General features: G+C 40.4%; 1 protein-coding gene across 10 annotated transcripts in view; it reads right to left on the reverse strand.

The window, feature by feature from the left end:
* Window positions 1–15018, reverse strand: part of CD47 (CD47 molecule) — a 52283-nt gene extending 37265 nt beyond the window's left edge. For all 10 annotated transcript variants that reach the window (XR_004901378.1, XR_004901380.1, XR_004901379.1 and 7 more), the window contains exons 1-3: window positions 14751–15018; window positions 14648–14713; window positions 2454–2801 (exon numbers count right to left, since the gene is read on the reverse strand). Coding sequence is in view for 6 of the 10 variants with exons in the window: in XM_036018056.1 (XP_035873949.1) it covers window positions 2454–2801; window positions 14648–14713; window positions 14751–15003 (667 nt within the window). In the remaining 4 variants the exon portion in view is untranslated. The remainder of the gene's footprint in view (window positions 1–2453; window positions 2802–14647; window positions 14714–14750) is intronic.
* Window positions 15019–19715: the final 4697 nt, after the last annotated feature.

A 19715-nucleotide genomic window follows, 5' to 3' on the forward strand; every position in this document is an offset into this window, starting at 1 on the left:
TATTGCTTAATCCCCAAAGTTCAAAGGATGGGAAAGCCCTGCTTCAATTAACCTTTTTTTGCAGAGGAGTTTCATTTTTTTTTTTTTCAGTCAAAAATGGTACAAAACAGTGACAACACTAGATGCTGACATGGATGCGGGGGAGCTAGATCACTTATACGTTGCTGATGCGAATGTAAATGGAATAATCACTCTGCAATGCAGTTTGACAGTTTCTTTAAAAACTAAGCTTACAGTTACATACAGCCCAGTAATTGTATTTCTGTACATTTATCCAGAGAAATGAGGACTATGTCCACATAAAAACTCGTACGTGATTGTTTATAGTAATTTCATTATAATAGCCAAAAACAAGGGAGAACAATGAAAATGTCCCACAGTAGGCAGATGGTTACACAAGCTGTGACATCTCCATACCATGGAACAGTACTCAGTGCATGGGATGGGGAATGGGGCGGGGAGGACGGGGAGAAGACAAAGTACTGATACATGATGCTGCAGCATGGATGGATCTCAAGGGCATCGGGCTGAGTGAAAAAAAACCAATCTCAGAAGGTTACATATGCCCTCGCTGGTGCAGCTCAGAAGACTGAGTGTGAGCTGTGAACCAAAGGGTCACCGGTTCGATTCCCAGTCAGGGCACATGCCTGGGTTGCAGGGCAGGTCCCCAGTGGGGGGTATGTGAGTGGCAAGCACACATTGATGTTTCTCTCCCTCTCTCTTTCTCCCTCCCTGCCACTTTCTCTAAAAATAAATAAAACCTTAAAGAAGGTTTTATATAACATTTTTGAAATGACAAAAATATAGACATAGCGAACAAATGGAGGAAGTGACTATAAAGCGGTTGCATGAGGGAGGTATTTGTGTCAATGAAATCTCCAGATTGTGATGGTAATTACATAGTGTATACATTGTATCTTTGTGTACTTGCTGGCTGTGACATTTAACTACCATTATGTAAAATGTAAACATTGGGGGAAGCTAGGTAAAGGGCACACAGCACCTCTCTTCTATCTTTGAAACTTTCTGTGATTCTGTTAGTTATTTCAAAAAAATAAAAATGGGTGTAAAGCCAAATGTCTGAGACCTCTGGTAGAATTTTTTTACATTCCCTGCAACAAAACAACACCTTCTCATTTTAATGGCCCCAAAAGTAAACACAGTTCATATTTTTATAGAGTACTTTAAAAACAAAGATGGAACAATCGCACATAAAATTATAAACTTTGTCTTTATCTCAGATATTGTTACTCCTTTCCCATCCATCTTCTGGCCTTTCAAGTCTCCTGAGTTTACCAATTTTCCTCTCAGTAAACTACACTATATTCTCAAATAGCCACTCCCATTTATTTATTTTTTCATTCCTATGAAACTGTACATTCCCCTCAGAAAAATTTTAACTAGATATTAGGTTATATAATTCTAGTCTCTCACAGTGCATATGACTCAATAATCTGACCCCTCCTAAAAAGTTCACTTAAAAAAAAAATGTAGCTCAACTTAATATCAAAGTAATGAGACTTCCAGCCAAGATGGAGGCGTTTGGGCCATATTTTTTGTCTTGACGTGCCTGTTACACACGGTAAGGGAAAGAATGGAAGGCAAACTGAACTGTCTGATGCCATCTAAAGCAGAGGTTCTCAAAAAATTGTCTACTCCTGAGATCAGTAATATGTCTAGTGGTTCTAAATAGAGCTTTCAAAGCAGAAAGCCAGCATGCGCCTATCTGTAGGTAAAGTAATCAGTTGGTACAGCAAGGAATATATAAGAAAGCAGACCATTTACTTCAGCTAACTTTACAGCTTTATGAAACTCACCAAACCAAGTTTGTGAAGAATGGGCAGGATCATGGCGCTATACCAAAGGCTGAATTCAAATTAATTACATTGGATCCCTAGTTCTCCCACATCTCAGCCCATCCCCACCCCCCAAATGAAGAACACTGTAGCAAGGCTAAACATAGGAAACCTCAAGGAAACATTATTATAGCCTGATTTTTTAATCCCTTGATTCTCCTTCTAATCGATTCTTCCTAGCTGGAACATGGCTTGGACTTGTCAACCCTTGAACAAAGTGTAGGTAATAAAAAATAGCTAAATAATTGGGAGGAGCCTGGAAAAGTGATCACATGAAAGAAAGTACTTTTGATAGCAGCAAACAGAAATGCAGAGTGGATAACCTCAGGACTACTCACCCCGAAAGAACAGTTCTCAGACCAAAAGTTTGAGAACCATACAATATACAGCAAAGAGTTTTGTTATTAGAAGCAAAAGGGCAAATAAGATAAAACTCGATCTTAAAGCTGCTAAACACTCCATAAACATTTATTGTTAATAGCCTACTTTTTGATTCATAGGAGTTCCCAGCCCCATTTTGCCCCATTTCACCCCATGTCTAATAGCATCAGGTTGCTACAGGACAAATAATAGAAAGGGAAGCTTTTATAGAATTACCTTCACGATATTTCAGTTCTATGTAGGTTTCACCTTCTCTGCTTAATTCTGTTACTTCACAAGTGTAGTTTCCTGGGACAGCATCCTTCTTGTTCATCCTCAAAGATGCAATGCCCTTTAGCAATGCAAATTTCACGATGTTGGCACTGCTGTAGCCACGGCTGTGGTTGGAAAAATCTCTATCTCCATCATAGATGAAAATCCAATCTTTTCCAAATTTCCACTTTAAATACATTTCTCTAAGGCTATCTGCCTCCACATTAGTAACAAAGCATGGGATGACGACAGTTTCATTGCAAGTGGTGTATTCTATAGATTTGACTGGATTAAATGTTAGCTGGGCTGAACCTAGAAAAAAAAAAAACAAATAGTCTCATTTTATTAGAGAATTCTATACTATATCTTAGATACGCTACAAATCCTTAAGCTAAAGAGCAATGATTCAATTGTTCACTTAAGTAAGCAGTGCACCTACAGAGAGAAGACAGGCAAGGTGAAAAAAAGAAACAAATTATTTTAATATAAACATGAGCAGCTGGTAAACAAAACCGTAACTTTTCCTTATTCATTCTCAGTAGTACAAAGTACACATTACCATACATCTTGGGAATAAATTCAGGAACCTCTGTTGGAACACGCAAGTATCTAGCTTCCGGAGCTTTGAAGTAACCATTACTGCTTGCTCAGGTATGTAGAAAAATATTGTCCTTACCATGGGAAATTTTTGAAGAGAAAATCAACCCAAATATTATATTCAGTCTCAACCTCTATACACTTTCTCCAAATAGAACTTGCTAAACTGATATGAAGTTTATCTCTATCTTTATGTAGCATTTTGAAGAAATGTGGCGAGATATTCTGTACTTCAATATAAAAAGTAAATCAGATAAATCACATCACATCTTTCCATTAAGATGGAAAGTCTTAGAAAGCTAAGGAGGAAAAATATTCTGTGTGGCTATTTTCCCATTGCAAAATACAGACAGCAATAGACATTTTGTGTGCAAGTATTATAAAGGATTATATACAATTAAAAGGCATTTTCTCACCCCCACATTTCATTGAAACTATAGAACAATTTCCAAATGAATTATTACAAGTATTCCTTCCTCTTAGAAATCATAAACCCCTCAAAATACAGCTAAAAAACAAGTGAAAACCAAAACGAGATACTGCTTATAAATAGGGTATATTCTATCTAACTCTTCTCAATAGGATAAACTACCATTTGTCACATAAAGTGGGGAATGGGAAAGTAAATGCAATCACTCATCTTTCATCTAAAAAGTGCAAGACTGTGAAGAAATTGTGATTGTTCTCCACATTTTTTAGCCATTTACCAACACTTTTATCAAAGTAACAAGTTGTTTTTTTCCCTCAAAAAACAAAGCACCAACAAATATAAATAAAATGTCAACTCTAATAGTTCATCCTTGTGATTTCTTCCTTCTATATATATTGGGAATAAAAATCAGGGGCATAGGATGTCATTCGAGGAACACAGTACTGAATGAATGTCCATTAAATCGAGAGCTAGGATGCGTAGTGAAATATGAACTGGACAGTGTTCAGAAAGCCTGAGCACAAGTCCTATCTGTCACTTTTCAGTATGTGACCTTAAGCAATTCACTTAACTTTTTCATGTCTTGGTTTACTCTCTGTAAGTAAGAGGATCAAAAATGAACACCGGACTACTTCGCAGAATAGTGGCGAGCATCAAAGGAGAAAAGCATATGGGCAAGCACCCTCCAAACAATCCCGCGTTATTAGCGCGCAGGGTAATACTATAAAAACTAGGCACAACAGCATTCTTATGTAATGAATGACCTACAGACCTTCCCTGACTGGCAGGTGCGAACTGTTATATGAGTTTTCTGGGAATTTGCAGTCTGAACCAAGCTTGTAGGCATCCACAGTCGCTCCTTCCCAGTTCCTTACATTTCTAGTTGTCCAAATGTTAGGAGGCCCCAGGCTAAACCTGGACTTCCAATTGCATTTTTCAAAACTGTGGGGTTCTGAATTATTTCCCCTGAGAAGGAAGCTTTGAGAGGGAGCCTAGAGTATACAACAAGGAGAGAAAAGTGTCTGGCTGTGATGTTGGAATTAGAAAAGAGCGAGCGAGTCAGAAAACATGGAGAACAATTTTGAAACGGACAAACGGACTTCTGAGCATCTCCTCAGTGGAGCTCGGGGCACTGTCTGACAGGTCCTTTGGGAACCTCTGATTCTATGGGGGCCTGTGCCTTTCACCGTGTTTGACTGAGGTATTTAACAACTTTTTGAAGTTGTAGAAAACTGATGGTAATGCAAATAATTCATGTTCTTAGAGATACAAATAAACTTTGTTCTGCAATTGATTTCCACCTGGTGGAAGAGAGGATTTTTAAAAGTTACATTTTATTGCCCTAGGGATGTTGGCCAATTTGCATATATTCACAAATTCATTTCAGCATTCCTGATTGCCTATAAATGTGTCTGTTCTTCCAATTTTCTTTAAAAACTAAGATGGTCTTACCATCTTGCTGGTTTGCTTATTAATGCATGAAATAAAATCTTTGACACATGTTCACTTTATATTTGTTTGAGTCAAGATATTACTTTCTAAAAATTACCCTTTAAGAAGAAAATGTTATCCAAAAAATTGATTGATGACTCTACCAAATGGAACAGTCAAGGAATTCTAAAGACTCCATATTTATTGTAGTCATTGCAAAGTAATTCGAAGTTAGGCCAAGGCCCTCCAAATCTCGTCATTTAATTCCTTGGTTATAAAATAATCCAACAGGAAACTCACCCTAGAATTGGCCATTGGAAGTTGGAATGGAATCATAACCCAGTACTTGGCCCCTTGGAGCCACAGTAAATGTACTATAAAAATGTCAAACACATGTGATATCTTATGTGAGAGATCATGTTAGTGGCACAGCCTGAAACTTAAAAAAACCTATGTGGATATATAGTTCTATAATTATAATAAAAAGACAAAGGGCGTGACTTCAACAGGCAAAATTTCATAACCTCTCTGCATTTTCCCCAAGTATATCATCATAGCAAGGGTACTGGCACTCTATTTTAGATTGTAAATACATTATATATTTTGCCTCATCAAAAAATAAATAAAGAAATAAAAATAAAAATTATCCTTTAATAAGATACAAGTAAAGAGCTCAGTTATCCTAGTGAACATTTTTTAGAAGGCTCTAGGTAAGTGAAAAGTGGTCACCAAACACTTCACAAATTCATAACTCATGCCCAGTGAATGAATTTTCTACAGAATACAGGAAGTACTAATTGCACTGCATTATTTGCTGTAGTAAAAAAAAATCTTATAGCTAAAGCAATTTAAAAAGAATTAGGGCTGTCAATAAAATTCAAATAAAAGTGACATGGATAAACCAAAACCTGAATAAAGCTTGCACTAATAATAAATAAGGGTAGTCCAAAAACGTCACTCTACCTGCTGCTAACCACAAATTTATCTTCTAAAAACACTTAATTAAATCACGGTTACATAGTAAAATTATGATCTGGGTTTTCTCTTTTGCCTACTGCATTCTGATGGAAGAGCAAAGTAAAGATTTGAAATATAGAGAGCAAATAAGGGAATACAGACAATTAAAATGAATGAGGAAATTCTGAATAATCAAGATATGCTTATAGCAGTCTAAATCATATAGGAAGATATAAATATGAGCATCAGTGATGCAGAGTTACCATGAATTTTTTTTTAAATGGGAAGATTATTTTATATTAAATGCCCAAATTATTGGCCTTTCACAATTTCTGTTAATACAGATTGCCAACCTAGACCATCTCTCATTCCACAGTCCTGAAAACAGACAATATGTAGTTGCTGAGAAGGCTCAATATATGGTAGACACAGTCCGCAGGTCCAGCTCAGAAATTTAAAAACTGCAGCCAACGTTTACCGAGAATTACCTGACCTGAAACACTCTGACAGGATGTGTGGATACAAAGATGGGGAAAAAAAAAGTATGAATTGTCTTTTAAAAGCTTACAGTTCTCACTTGGGAGGATGATATGTACTTCTTATAACACAAGGGTAGATAAATGCTACCCTTCGTGTATGAACAAAGTGCTCTGGAAGGGCAGGAGAGGAATCAGTCTTACAGGTTTCTAAGAAAACGTATGTTGCTACCCAGGGAACAACAGAAAACTGTCCTAGTCCCCGCTTATTTGGGTGGTCTTCAATCTTTTAAAACATGTTCCATGTAAATTTTCTCTCCTTTGTTAACAGCTCTTAAATCACTCTCCTGCTGCAAGACTTATCCTATGTTCTCCAAAGCAGCCCTCTCCTTACTTCTTAACTGAAATTGAGTCCTTCGGATGAGAAGCCAAGCTTCAAATACTCCCCAGCTATAAATTCACCTGCAACCCCAACAACCCACACCTGTCTCCCACCAACGCTTCTCTTCAGAAATGAATCTCTTCACCTGAGATCAAGTTTCCATTTCTGCCTCCACACCCATCAATCTTCTCAAGGACTTTCCCTAGTCGATTATCGGCCTCCCACATCCCCCTATTCCATTTACATAGGTTTTTTAAAAATATTTTTTAAAAGATTTTATTTATTTATTTTTAGAGAGGGAAGGGAAGGAGAAAGAGAGAGAGAGAGAAACATCAATGTGCGGTTGCTGGGGGCCGTGGCCTGCAACCCAGGTATGTGCCCTGACTGGGAATCAAACATGCAATGCTTTGGTTCGCAGCCCGCACTCAATCCACTGAGCTACGCCAGCCAGGGCTTTTTAAAAACATTTTAAAAAGTGCTTGAATATTCACCAACTTTTAACAATCTCTTATATTTGTCTTTCTCTTCCTTAGCATCCTAAAATAATAACCTAAAAACATTCATTTCCATTTCATTTCTTAAATCTCTGCCACCTAGCTGCAATTTCTCCACCTCTACTTCACAATAGCTCTTGACAAAGTCACCAATAATTCCTTGTGAAAAATCAAATATGCATGGTTCACTTTCTGTCTTAACTTCTCTATAGTTCTTGAGCCATTGGCCAGCTTCTTTCTTGCTCTTGTCCCCTGGTCTCTATGATGTCTCTGAGTTCCAAATTTCTTTCCACTGCTTAGTTTACCCATGCCAGCTTCCTTATTGAAAACTATTCATTGATTCACAATAAATATTAGTGTTTCTAAAGGCTTCATATTCAGCATTGCCTTCCCCTCTTCAGTATTCTCCCATACTTCATGATTTGAACTACCTACACACATTTTAAAATTTTTTACAAAATATGTTTATTGATTTTTAGAGAGAGAGGAAAAGAGAGAGCAAGTTGAGAGAGCGAGGCATCAATGTGAGAGAGAAACATTGACTTGTTGCCTCCCATATGCGCCCCAACCCAGGATCAAACCTGCAACCTAGGTATGTGCCCTGACTAGGAATCAAACCAACCTTTTGGTAGACCAGATGATGCTCCAACCAACTAATTCACACCAGCCAAGGCAATTACCTACATTTTTTTCTTATTTAACCGGTCCTACCTTTCTCCTTAAGACCTGGGAAAGCCAATTGTCCACTGTGCATTTCTACTTGAACATACTACCTTTAATTCAAAGTCAACATGTCCAAAAATCAATTCACCTTCTCCCTACCTTTCTTCCAAACCCTCACCTCCCTAATGTATATTCTATTATCTACTAGTCAATCAGACCTAGACCTAAGAACTATACTGGATTTTCTCCTCTTTTTTAGCCCTGGAGAATTTTTGGTAGACTTGGCCTATTTGATAGTTCCTAAATCCAATGTCTGCTTTATGAATGAATTAGACATTCATCACTTCTGCCTGGAACTACTGCCATTTACATGGCTCCCTGACTCCAGTCTCAACATTTCCCCACCCCAGCCCCCGTGCATTTCCCACAGTTCCCAAAAATAAATGTTCTAAATGTAAATGTGTACTCTTTTGCTTAAGATACTTTAACAACACCATCCCCTTTTCTCAGGCTAAATTCTAAGTGTATTAATTTGAAATACAAACTGGGTCCTCCAAGGTCCTGTCTAGCCCCACCTCCTATCCTTCCTCATTTCCAAACCAGAGTCCAATCACAATGACCTTCTCAAAATCCCATAAATGTGCATAGGTACTTTCATATCCATGCCTTTGCACACATTCCCCCAGCCCAAAAAGGCCCATACCCTTCACTGGGTATATAAGTAAGAGCACACACTTTGGAGTCAGACCTTGGTTCAAGACTTAGTCCTTCCTAGATATATAACCTTAGGCAAATTTTTTAACCTCTGCACCTCAGTTTCCTCATCTATTTAAAGTAAATAGTGATAGTATATACCTCATAGAGATTTTGTTAAGACTTAATGAGATAAGGAACATGAAGTTCCCATCACAATGTGTTTCACATACATAGCAAATGGTCAATACATGGCAGCTAGAGTTGACTCACTTTGCCTCTTCTTGCTAAAGGACAATTGAGATGTTTAATCCTGTTCCCCTTCTCTGCCACTACTCAACTGCACTTATCCTCTCTTTATTGCTCCCATCATCCCCTACCCAAGTGTTGTTACTACCCTTATTACTGAATCTTGTATTAATGCTAGACTTAACTGGTCCCCCCATCAGTCTCAAAAGGTAGAAAAGGGAGAACAATGTCTTCATTTGGTATCCTATGGATTTAACCCAAGGTCCAGCAAATAGAACTCAAGATATTCTTTATGAATGTAAAAAAAAAAAAAAATAAAGTATGAATCCCCAAAAAGGAAATATCAAAAAATTGTATCAGGGAGGATTCATTTTGCTTCCATGTTTCAAGAGAATCCTCCACTTCTTACTTCTAGAACCTGATTATGGAATCATGAAACTCTGTATTTCAATAGAAAATCTCAAGTCAGTTGCAGGCGAGATGGAAGAGTTCCTAAAAATCACGAGTGTACCGAAGGATGATCTCCCTAGAGGGTGATGTTTAAACTGGGTCTTGAAGGATGACCAGGAGTGCTATGGAGAAGGATGGGCTTTCTAGGGAAAATAATAACATATTCAGAGGAATAAAGAGGATGAATAACTGGCAGCAGAAGATTATTCAGGTGATCTTTAGAAAAAGGGACTGGGAAAGATGGTTAATCCTGAAAGGCTTCCTTGAATATAATTTTGAGGAGTATGGACTTGATAAAATAAGTAACAGCAAACCACTCAGATTTACTTACACTTAAATGAATAATACAGCAATATGAAGGGTGAATTGAGGACAGGAAGGGAGATAAGAATGGGAAACCCACTAAGAGATCATTGCAATAGTCCAGGTAGATGACAACTGGAGAGAAGGCCAAATATTATAGTAAAATAAATAAATAAATACATAAATAAATACATAAAATCAATGTAAATCAGATGTGGGAAGTAAGAGGAAAGAAGAGTAAAGAGTTAAAGTTGTTAACCAAAATAGTATGGGTAATCAGATTGTAGATTAACTATAGAGAGATAATATTTAGGAGATTTGGGGGGAAATATTCTTTTAATATTTAATAGGCCAAGTATTAAAGTACCTGTGGTACAATGAAATGCAGATTTCCAATGGATCCCAGGATATAAGGATCCAGGTTTAAGGAGAAAGGTTGGAGCTACAAAGACTTGGGAATCACCAAGAATATATAGCTGATAGTTGAAATCAGGAGCATAAGCAAGATTGGCCAGAGCATCTTTGCAAAGCAATAGAGCAAATACCAGAGAATTAAATGTTGGGGAATACCAATGTTCATGGAGCAAATAGTTAAAAAGGAATAAACTAAGGAAGCATGAAGTAGTGGGAGAAGTAGGTGAAGCAGCAAAGAACTCCAGTGCAGACATCAAGGAAAGGTCTTGACATGGACAAGACAGATGTTAAATGGGGTAAGTACTAACAGCCTCTAGATTAAAAATTACATTAGCTTCTTTATCTGCAGCAATGTCAACAGACTAGTGAGGTCAGAAGTCAGACTGCATTTGTGAAGTTAATGGGGAGGGGAGAAAGAAGAGGCAATTATCCTCTCAATAAACATGGGAGTCTAACAGAGCAGAGAGAGAGAAGGTGATAATGGTAGGAGTGTGGCGGCAGGGACAAGGGCAAGATCTGTTTTGGTTCTTCTTGCTTGTTCGTTTTTAATATGGGATAAAACCTGAGCATGTCTGCAAGCTCAGGTGAAAGAAACAATGAAAAAGGAAGGATCTAAGATACAAGACTGATGAATTAAGCTGGTTAGGTCTCCAAGATGGTGGAAGTGGAAGAGCTGTAGACAGGTGATCTTTTCCCTAAAAGGGTGAATAGGCATACTTCCAAAACTGGGTGAGAAAGGGTGAAGAGACAAAGGTTACCTAAGATTTTATAGATGACTTTAGAAACGATGGGAGGGAAGTTGAGAGAGCCTACATAATTATGAGCACGCATGATACTTTTTTTGTGGCAGAGTAGGAAGTTAATTATCTGCTTAAAATGGATGTTTAGGAATGGGGTAAGAAGGCCCAGCAGTCACTACGGTAAATGAAGCAAAGCTCGTGAGTAAAGGTACATGCTAGAAGTGAATTGTTTGCCATCAGACTCCGGTATGAAAACTAGGGCCGCCAACCGAATTGGGTTAGAATTACAGTAAAAAAGGAGGATTTAGTCAGATCTCTCCTCAATAGAGATCAAATAAGGACTGGAATAAAGTGGGGGTGGGCACAAAGTGTTTAGTTCTGGCTCAAAGTAAGCCCTCACTAGATTTTGAAGCGGCCTTACAAGAATTGAAGTGGTTGACCTAGAATTACAGGGAGAAGGGCAGTTTAAAATCAGCATCATACAGAGTTAAGGCCTTATCAAGCACTTAAAACATATTAAGTACCACTGAAGGATAAAAACAAAAAATCCCTACCATCTATAAACTACATTTTATGTTATTAAGGGGTACATGGTCTGAAAGTTGTCTCTTTGTTCAAGAGGCCTTGTAAAGTGCTTGGAGCATAGCAAGGGCTCATACTTGGCTTGAAACAGGAAAAAAAAAAAAAAGCAATTCTGACAGACCCTGCACTCGCCAATTTCTCTGCCTTGTCTTTTAACCCGTAAGTGTGACATGTATTCAAATATACACAACTATTCTCAAACCCTGGGGCTGACCAGATTCTGAGTCGAATACAACTATTCTGTGGATATGGGATGAAACAGAGAAGGGTGTAGCTTCTAATTCCTGTTTCTCTCCACACAAACACAAAGAGAGAAAATCCAGGTTCTACTGTTTTAAGTCTAGGTCTGTCAGAATCAAATTTCCTGGTGCTCTATATTTTTTACTTCAGTATTACAATAAGCCCAGCAACATTGATCCTACACTATTATTCTTATTCTTTTAGCATAGAAAACATATCTGTACTAGTACAAGTCAAAGTAGCTTTATGACAACCCAACACTGCATTATATTAGGCTGAGACATAATATATAAAAGTGTAGAGTTTTTTATTTTGTATAAAAAGCTATGACAGTAAAAACCTAGAAGATGGGGAAATGGCTTTATGAAGATTGTGTCACAAAAATAACATTAATGTATTAAAAGCAATGCCTATACTAGCAATAGTTGGACTGACATGAAAGAATACAGACTTAGTTTTAATAATGTAAATGGTAAGTTTGGATTTAGAATATTTATCAATTTTGGAAAACACACCTAGTCTCATCTTTAGAATCTGGCCTTTCAAATCTCCATTGACAACTCAGTGACAAAGATAAAACATCTGCCAAAATACCGATGACAGCATGAGCCATACCCTGATGGCAGACACTGCGTGTGATGCTCTGACACACTGCCTCCAGACTGCTGGGGCGGCCCCATCCATAACTACTTTAAATAGGCATCTACTTCCTTAAAATGGCAACTTCTGTTTAAAAATAATATTTTTAAGGAGAAAACATTTTCTTTTACGCAAGCCAAATTACTACTAGTCTTAGACAATAAACATGTTTTTTAGTCATATGTACCCTCGATTTCAAAATCACTTTGAAAAATGATTCAACCACTAACAGTTTATATACTGTCATTATTTGAGTAAGGTTTTATTTACCAGTTTTTGAATCCCACTGGAAATGCTGATGTGCTTTTAAACAAAGTACAATTGGACATATGGGATGGAGGGGAGGAAAGGAGCATAATAATTCATTCTGCATCTTGTAAGCCAATACAGGGCCTTACAGTTTGTCTGTAATTACATCAAATGGGCATTTTAGATAACTTGTTTTACTACAAAGATGAACTGATACTATAGAGCCTACCAGGAAATGCCCTTGGATTACCATGTACAAGAAATTGAAAGCAAACCCAAAGATCAAGTATAAATTAATGTACAAATTCATGTACTTTCTTACTCATTCTGGATTCTAAATTCAGTCTCTCAAATATATTGGTTTAGAATTACTTGTGTTCTGAGACTAACATCTACTCAAACATATCCTTTTAAAATTAAATATTAAATGCACACACAAAAATCCACTGTATTTTAAGGCAAATACTGTCACTTCCTTGTTTATATTCAACACTTACAGAACCCAAATTCATAATGCCTCTATTCTGTTTTTTATTTTTTCAAGTTATTGGCTAACTACAATAAAATATCATAAATTCTCAATTCTATGACTCTATAGGGACTTGAGCACACTAGTATTAGTTGTGAGTAAGTGTTAATTGTACATAATCTTAACTATTACTAAGGGAGGCCTAACAAAATTCCTATCCTCAGAAGTACCATTCTAGCAGTTCTTTCTAATTTACTTGAAAACAGGATCCCTGTTTTTAAAGCAGTACATGATCTATAGTTTTTATTCTGCAGATTAGCTTTTGAAGCTTACAGTATGATTTAGTGATATTTTATCACAAATTTATAATCTGGTTCAACATGCTTTCTGATCAGAAGACAGGTTTCTAAAAGCACTATTATTTTAGCTATTTTTATAGTAATAACAACAAATCATTGATAATAGTGACAGAAAACACTACTTTATCTAATGTCAACTCTTTAGAAAATAGATACAACGATTATTAAGTTCCAACATCCTAGGATATTCAGAGAGTGGGGAAAGTGGTAAGCAGGGTCTCAAGAGCATCTTGAAAGCAGCTGAAATCACAAACCTTAATGAATGGAACAGTGAAGCTAATAGTCCATTTAAGTTCTAATTAGTTTAGTATTCTAGAATTAAATATAACAATTGCATGTAACTTTTACTCAAACTCAATTTGAATCATACAAAAAGTTCACAAAAGGCACTACCTATAGAAGCCACAAAAAAACCTTCCTATTCCTTCCTCAGTTTTCACGAAGCACTTTTTTTTTTCTTAAATAGATTCTAAAAGCCTAGCGTCCAGGACGCTATTGGGGTGGAATTAACACCAAATCTCACTTAGCTGCTCTCACGTTTTGACTAGGGGTAATCATCCTCGTACTTCAAGTGAAATCTATACTACTGTTAAACGTTTCCCAAAATAGAGCGGGGAAACTTGAATGTTAAATTTGGACCGTATTAAAGTGGTTGGTGTGGCGTGGGGATAGTGAGAGTTTCCAGGAAGACTATTTCTAGGGTTTAATATATATATTTTTTAAGCGGCCAGAAGATTCTTCTGATTAAATGGTGGGTTGTAAATAAAACTTAATTGTATCCATTATGTCTCCTTGACTTCTGTGCTCAAGTGAGAGGGCAAATAGGAAAAAAACAAAACAAATGAATAAACAAACAAAAACCCGTCTTGCAGACTTCTCCAAAATGCGCACTTTCATCGCAAGAGGCCCGGGCCCTCCTACATCCCCACGCATTGAAGCACTAAGGAGGGAAGAGGGGTGCGAAAGAGGGGGGACTGCAACAGCTGCCACCCACTCGCCTCCGATCGCGCCCTTTCTCTCTACAGTTAATTTGCGCTGGAGGTGCATGGTTTGGAGTCTTCCCCGGTGTGAGCGTCTGGAGGCGGAGAACGCGGGAAGGAGATGAGCCCTGCTGTCACCCATGGGAAGATGAGGAGGGGAAGAGGAAAGAAGGGGGCGCCTCATTACCCGAGGGGCCCTCCCACGTTAGTAACGGGGCGTGCAAGGCCACCGCATCCAGCACCCCGGCCACTCTCTCCAGGGCACCGCGGAACGAGCCGGAGCACCAACCCACACGCCCGCCGGGGCGCCGCGGAGGCGACTAGGCGCGATCCGCAGAGCCAGGGTCTAGGAGCCACTCACCGCAGCAAGCCGAGCTCAGCAGCAGCAGCACCACCAGGGGCCACATCTCCGCGCCCTCTGCTGCTGCTGCTGCTGCCGCCGCCGCCACCACCGCCGCCGCCGCCGATGCTGCCGCCGCCGCCGCCGCCGCCCTCGTCTGGTGCAAACACCTCCGTCACAGTCGGGACCCTATGCCGCCGCCTGTCGCAAGCAGGACCCACCGCCCTGGATGCCCGGCCGCGTGCACGGGAGCTCCGGCTTCTGCGCGCACCCGAGCTCCCGCTCCGCACACTCGCTCCCCAGCGCGCGCTTGCCGCGCACGCGTACTCGCCCTCGCCCGCGCCGCCGCAGCGCCTGCTGACGCGAGTCGTCCTCATTCGTGGAGTCGTAACTGCGCCGTCCCTCGGCTCGCGGAGACCGGGAAGTGGCAGAGGCCGGACTTCCCAGGCACGCCCCACCGCACCCTCCACCACCCCCTCCACCACCCCGCGCCCGGGCCCACGTCGCCGCTTGCCACTGGAGGCTGGCCTTGTGTTCCTGCGCTCACTGGGGGCTTGACTGCACACGCCGCTCCCCGCGGTCCCCTTCCTGCTTCTCCACCGCCCTGGGCCCCACCGTCCTCCCTCCACTGCCCGCTCTTGCTGGAAAAATGGATTCAAAATGTGGCTCCAAGCCATAACGTGAACAAGGTCTTTGACTATCTCACTGGATTACACAGGCCACATCAATCAAACCGAAGCGACGCCCTTTTAAAACTACCTGCAAATTTATCCTAAATAATGAACTCTTGTCACAGAGTCAGGCTCTGGTGGCTACCCTAAGGGGCTACGATCCTGGCAGCTCCTCTGCTTGTTTTTCTCTTACCTGGTGGAAAAGAAAGCAACTTCCCACCACAATATCCCACTTTTCCGAATCCTCTACCCATGGCCTCTCAGCCGTTGCACCCCATCCCCAAGTAATACAATCCAGGAAACAAAATTTCCGCTCTCTGACACTCGGTAGCAGTGCATTATATACTATGTAACTGTGTAATGGTTTTCTTACGTAAACCTCTTTCCCACAGCATTATCAATTCTTTAAAATCAGACAGTGTTTTAAGTATTTCCTCCTCTAAGACTTCCTATTCAACTGGGCAAACGGGGGGGTTTAATAAATGTGTTGATGTGACTTGAGGCAAGCATTGCTCTAGCGAAATTTGATTGTTTTTAAATGATTAAAAAAGGAAAGGAAAACATACTTCACTAAAACAATGGTTAATAATCATGGTGGGCATGATTTGAATGGCAGCTTTGACACCCTGAGGCTATCAAAGGGCCTGATGGATTCTCCTCCAACTGCTTATGCGGATACAATAGAATCACCCACCAGACTTGGAGCATTCTGGACATGGTGTATCACAGAGCAGCTGGTTGGCTAAATACGGCTGTCAGCTGTCTCTGAGACAAACCAACACCCCCCAAAGCGGAAGGGTGAGTGGGAGGGGACTGTCCTCATCCTTCGGAGGTAGACTTGGAGTGATGCTCTGTTTTGTACTGGGAGCTGCTGAGGCTATATACTAAATGTAGCTTTGTGCAGAATTGGAGTAATCTCTAGTCAGGTGAATGAGAGGCCGCCTGAGTGACCACTCTGCTCTGGGGAATCTAGCTGGGATGTGTTTTGAAAGTGCAGCAAGAGGAGTCCTATTCTAGGAGACAGAATCCAAAGCACGCTGCCTAGTTTTGATTATCTTTTCTCTGAGATAATCACAGTGCTCCTTTCTTGTGCTCCTTTCTCTAGTATCTAAGTACCTTACATTTTTGTTTCTCTTTTAACACTTCCAAGCGTTTTTGTTTGGATTTTGAGCTCATCTTTACATAAAGAGTTTCTTGGTTGGAAGGTGAGAGAGTAATTAATGCATATTAGAATGTTTTGAACAGACATAATACACATTCAACTTATTACCAAAATTAATCTTCATAACAGCTTTGGAATGGGTATTATGGCCTCCATTTCAGTGCTGAGGAAACAGAGGGAAAGATGGAAAATGAGTACTTTGTCCCTGATTATACATGATACTTTTCTGTCTCTGTCTCTTTTGATTATGTCTATCTTCCTGTTTTCCTATCTTCCTCTCTTTCCTACTTTTTCTTCTCACCCTATAACATCTAATTATCTCTTCCATTGCACTGTGTTTATGATGCTAATAAAATGTATCTATATATTTCTTTGTACATATCCGTCTCCTCTTCTATCATGTTAGTTAGGAGAAAATGAAATTTTCCCTGGGTATATTTGTATTTCCAGGATCTGTCACAGTGTGTGGTCAATACCTAAAAGCTCTGTGTGTGTGGGCTCAACCAAGAGAATCAGTGTAATATGTGGTATATAGAAACACGCAAGCCAGTGTTCGAGTTTCAGCTTCAGCTATGTGCTATGGTTAACCTTGAACAAGTCACTTAACCCTTCTGAGCCCTATTTTCCTCAATTCTAAAACTAGATGATAAAAATAATAGAAATTAACTCTTTAAATTGCCTTGAGAATTTAGTATTAACATTTTTACAGCTACATAGAGTAGTTTCTGGTGCACAGTAAGCACACAATGAATATTAGTTCTTGTTATTACAATCTTCTTATAGTGAGACGAGCCTCCTAGAAGAACAGCAAAAATTATTATCTACAGGATCACCAATTGCTGGTCTGAAACATTGAAGAGGCACTGTGAGTTGGCCAAGTGTCTACAATTTTTATTCAAGCTTGAGGTGCAAGTCCGTGCCCAGTGGGTAGCCTGTAATCCGCACGCTCTTCTGTACACATTGTTGGTGATTGAACATGGAGAGACCCACATCTCTGATACCTGGCTCAGGGCCCGGTGTCCTAGGATACTGTTTCAACTGGAGCCACTTATTAAAGCATAGTTGCCCCAGCCACCAAATAAAACAGTGTAGCAATGAATGTCTGTGCTCAGTAGGCAAGGACTGGGTTTAGATGGTCAGGCAGATGGAAGATACTGACATGCAGTTAGAAAGATGGATTTGGCTTAGGGAAACAGAAGGAAGTCTTCAGCAGCAGGAAATGATCTTCTTCCTAGCCTGTGCTTCAATTGGGGGAAAATCTTAGAAACACAAACTGCCTCCAAGTAGTAGGATGGCAGGACTGAGGGTTTTAGGTAGGGGATAGCCTACCAGAGAGATGACAGTGGGACCTCATGTGAATTTCCATCTGGATGTCACTGTGCCCAGGCTTTTTTTGCCTCAATTGGGAGAAGCACAGCACTTCTTATTCCTCTTGCTGCTGTGACTGGAGGCTGCTCAGGTAGGGGGCCCATATTCATGACAGCTGGAAAGCACTAGAGAAAGCCAGCTCCTAGGTTAGTTGTAAAATCACAGCAGGTGTATTTTTTTGAGAGTACATCGTATTTGAGGTCCTGGGAAGGCATCTTTGTACCTTGCCAAACTCTCCTCTTTGAGGACAGATAACATACATGTAGTGGACACACACTATGCACCAAGACCTTGCCACGCTAGTGTATTTATTGACTGATGCTGCCGGAACAAATTGCCACAAATTTAGGGGCTTTAAACAGTACCCATTTATTATCTCACAATTCTGTAGAAGTCCAGTAGCTTCCCTGCTTCTGGTCTCCCAAGGCCAAAATCAAGGCGCTGTCTGGGATGCTTTCCCTTCTGAGTGCTCTGGGGGAGAATCATTTTCAGGTTCATGCAGGCAGTGTGCAGAACTCAGGGTCTATAGGATGAGGTCCCCATTTCCTTTCTGGCTGCCATCTCGGTGGGGGTTCGCATCCACAGGCCTGCTTCAGGTAACATCACAGTATTCTCCTGTTGTCCTGCCTCCGCTGCCTCCCCTTCCTCTGCCACATTTCCATGACTGCTCTTCTGTCTCCCCTTCCACATTTAAGTACTCAAGTGATTAGATTGGGTCCCTCAAGGAATCCAGGATAATCTGCCCATTTTAAGGTCTGTAAGCTTAATCACACCCACAAGTCTCTTTTGCCAGATAAAGTAACATATTCAAAGATTCCCAGGGATTAGGGCTTTGGGAGGCATTATTCTGCCTACCACAGTTAGGTTCTCTTTTTATTTATCTCCCTGGATCTTTAAACAGCTCCGTAAGGGAAGCATTATTCTACCCATTGTGCACATGAAGAAACTGAGGTCCAGAGAGGTTCATATCACAGGTAGTAAATGGTGGAGCTGGAGTGTGTCCTGCTGCCGAGCTCAGGCTCCTTCCTCTGTGAGTGAAGGAAAGGTGGAAGCAAAGCAACTGTGTGGTTGTCACTTTCATTGCAACTCCCACTATTGCTTCACTAGTGTGCCTTTTCAGCTCAGTGAGGTCGTCCAACATCATGTCCACCAACTTTCCAGCTCTCCTCCTAATTGCACGATATGTGTATCCACTGAGTCTCAGCAGAAAACAGATGGCACGCTCAAATGAAGATACTGAGATGAGATTAATAAAGGCACTTTATTAATCTTGTTTACAAGGGTGTCGGCAGGGTTAAGGGAGAGTGACAAGGAAAGGAGAAGTGTTGTTAGCTAACGACAGCCGTCGTCCCCTGGTCTCTAATTCTGGAGGTGCAAGGAGAAGAACGGTTATGAGAACCCTGAGAGAAAGGAGAAACTGAAGGGGGGCTTCCTGGCAGGAGCTGTGACCTTCAGAGGAGGAACAGCCAGTGCCGACCTGGTGCAGAGGAAGGTGTCCAAGTAAACACCCTGACTTCACTCTCCTCCTACATTCTGAACTTCTGCTTTGGGCAAACAGCAACCAGAGGCTAGGCAGAAGGGAGTCTGTTTATGCAGTCCCAGGCTCAGAGTATGGAAGGGGAGAAAGTGAATTTGAGGAAAGCTATTCAACACAGCAGGACTGTCTCTCCCAGCCCCCTCGAATTTGGGTAGGAAAATGTGCCTTGCTTTGAGCTCGATATTAGTTTCCTAGGGTTGTCCTAAGAAATTACCATAAGCAAGGGGGCTTAAAACAAGAGAAACTTATTTTCTCACAGTTCTGGAGACTAGACATCTGAAATTAAGATGTCAACAGAGCCACATTCCAGCTTCTGGAGGGTCTCGGCAGTCCTTGGAGTTCCTCGGTTTG

The sequence above is a fragment of the Phyllostomus discolor genome, chromosome 2 (genome assembly GCF_004126475.2).
Source record: "Phyllostomus discolor isolate MPI-MPIP mPhyDis1 chromosome 2, mPhyDis1.pri.v3, whole genome shotgun sequence".
Taxonomy (NCBI): Eukaryota; Metazoa; Chordata; class Mammalia; order Chiroptera; family Phyllostomidae; genus Phyllostomus; species Phyllostomus discolor.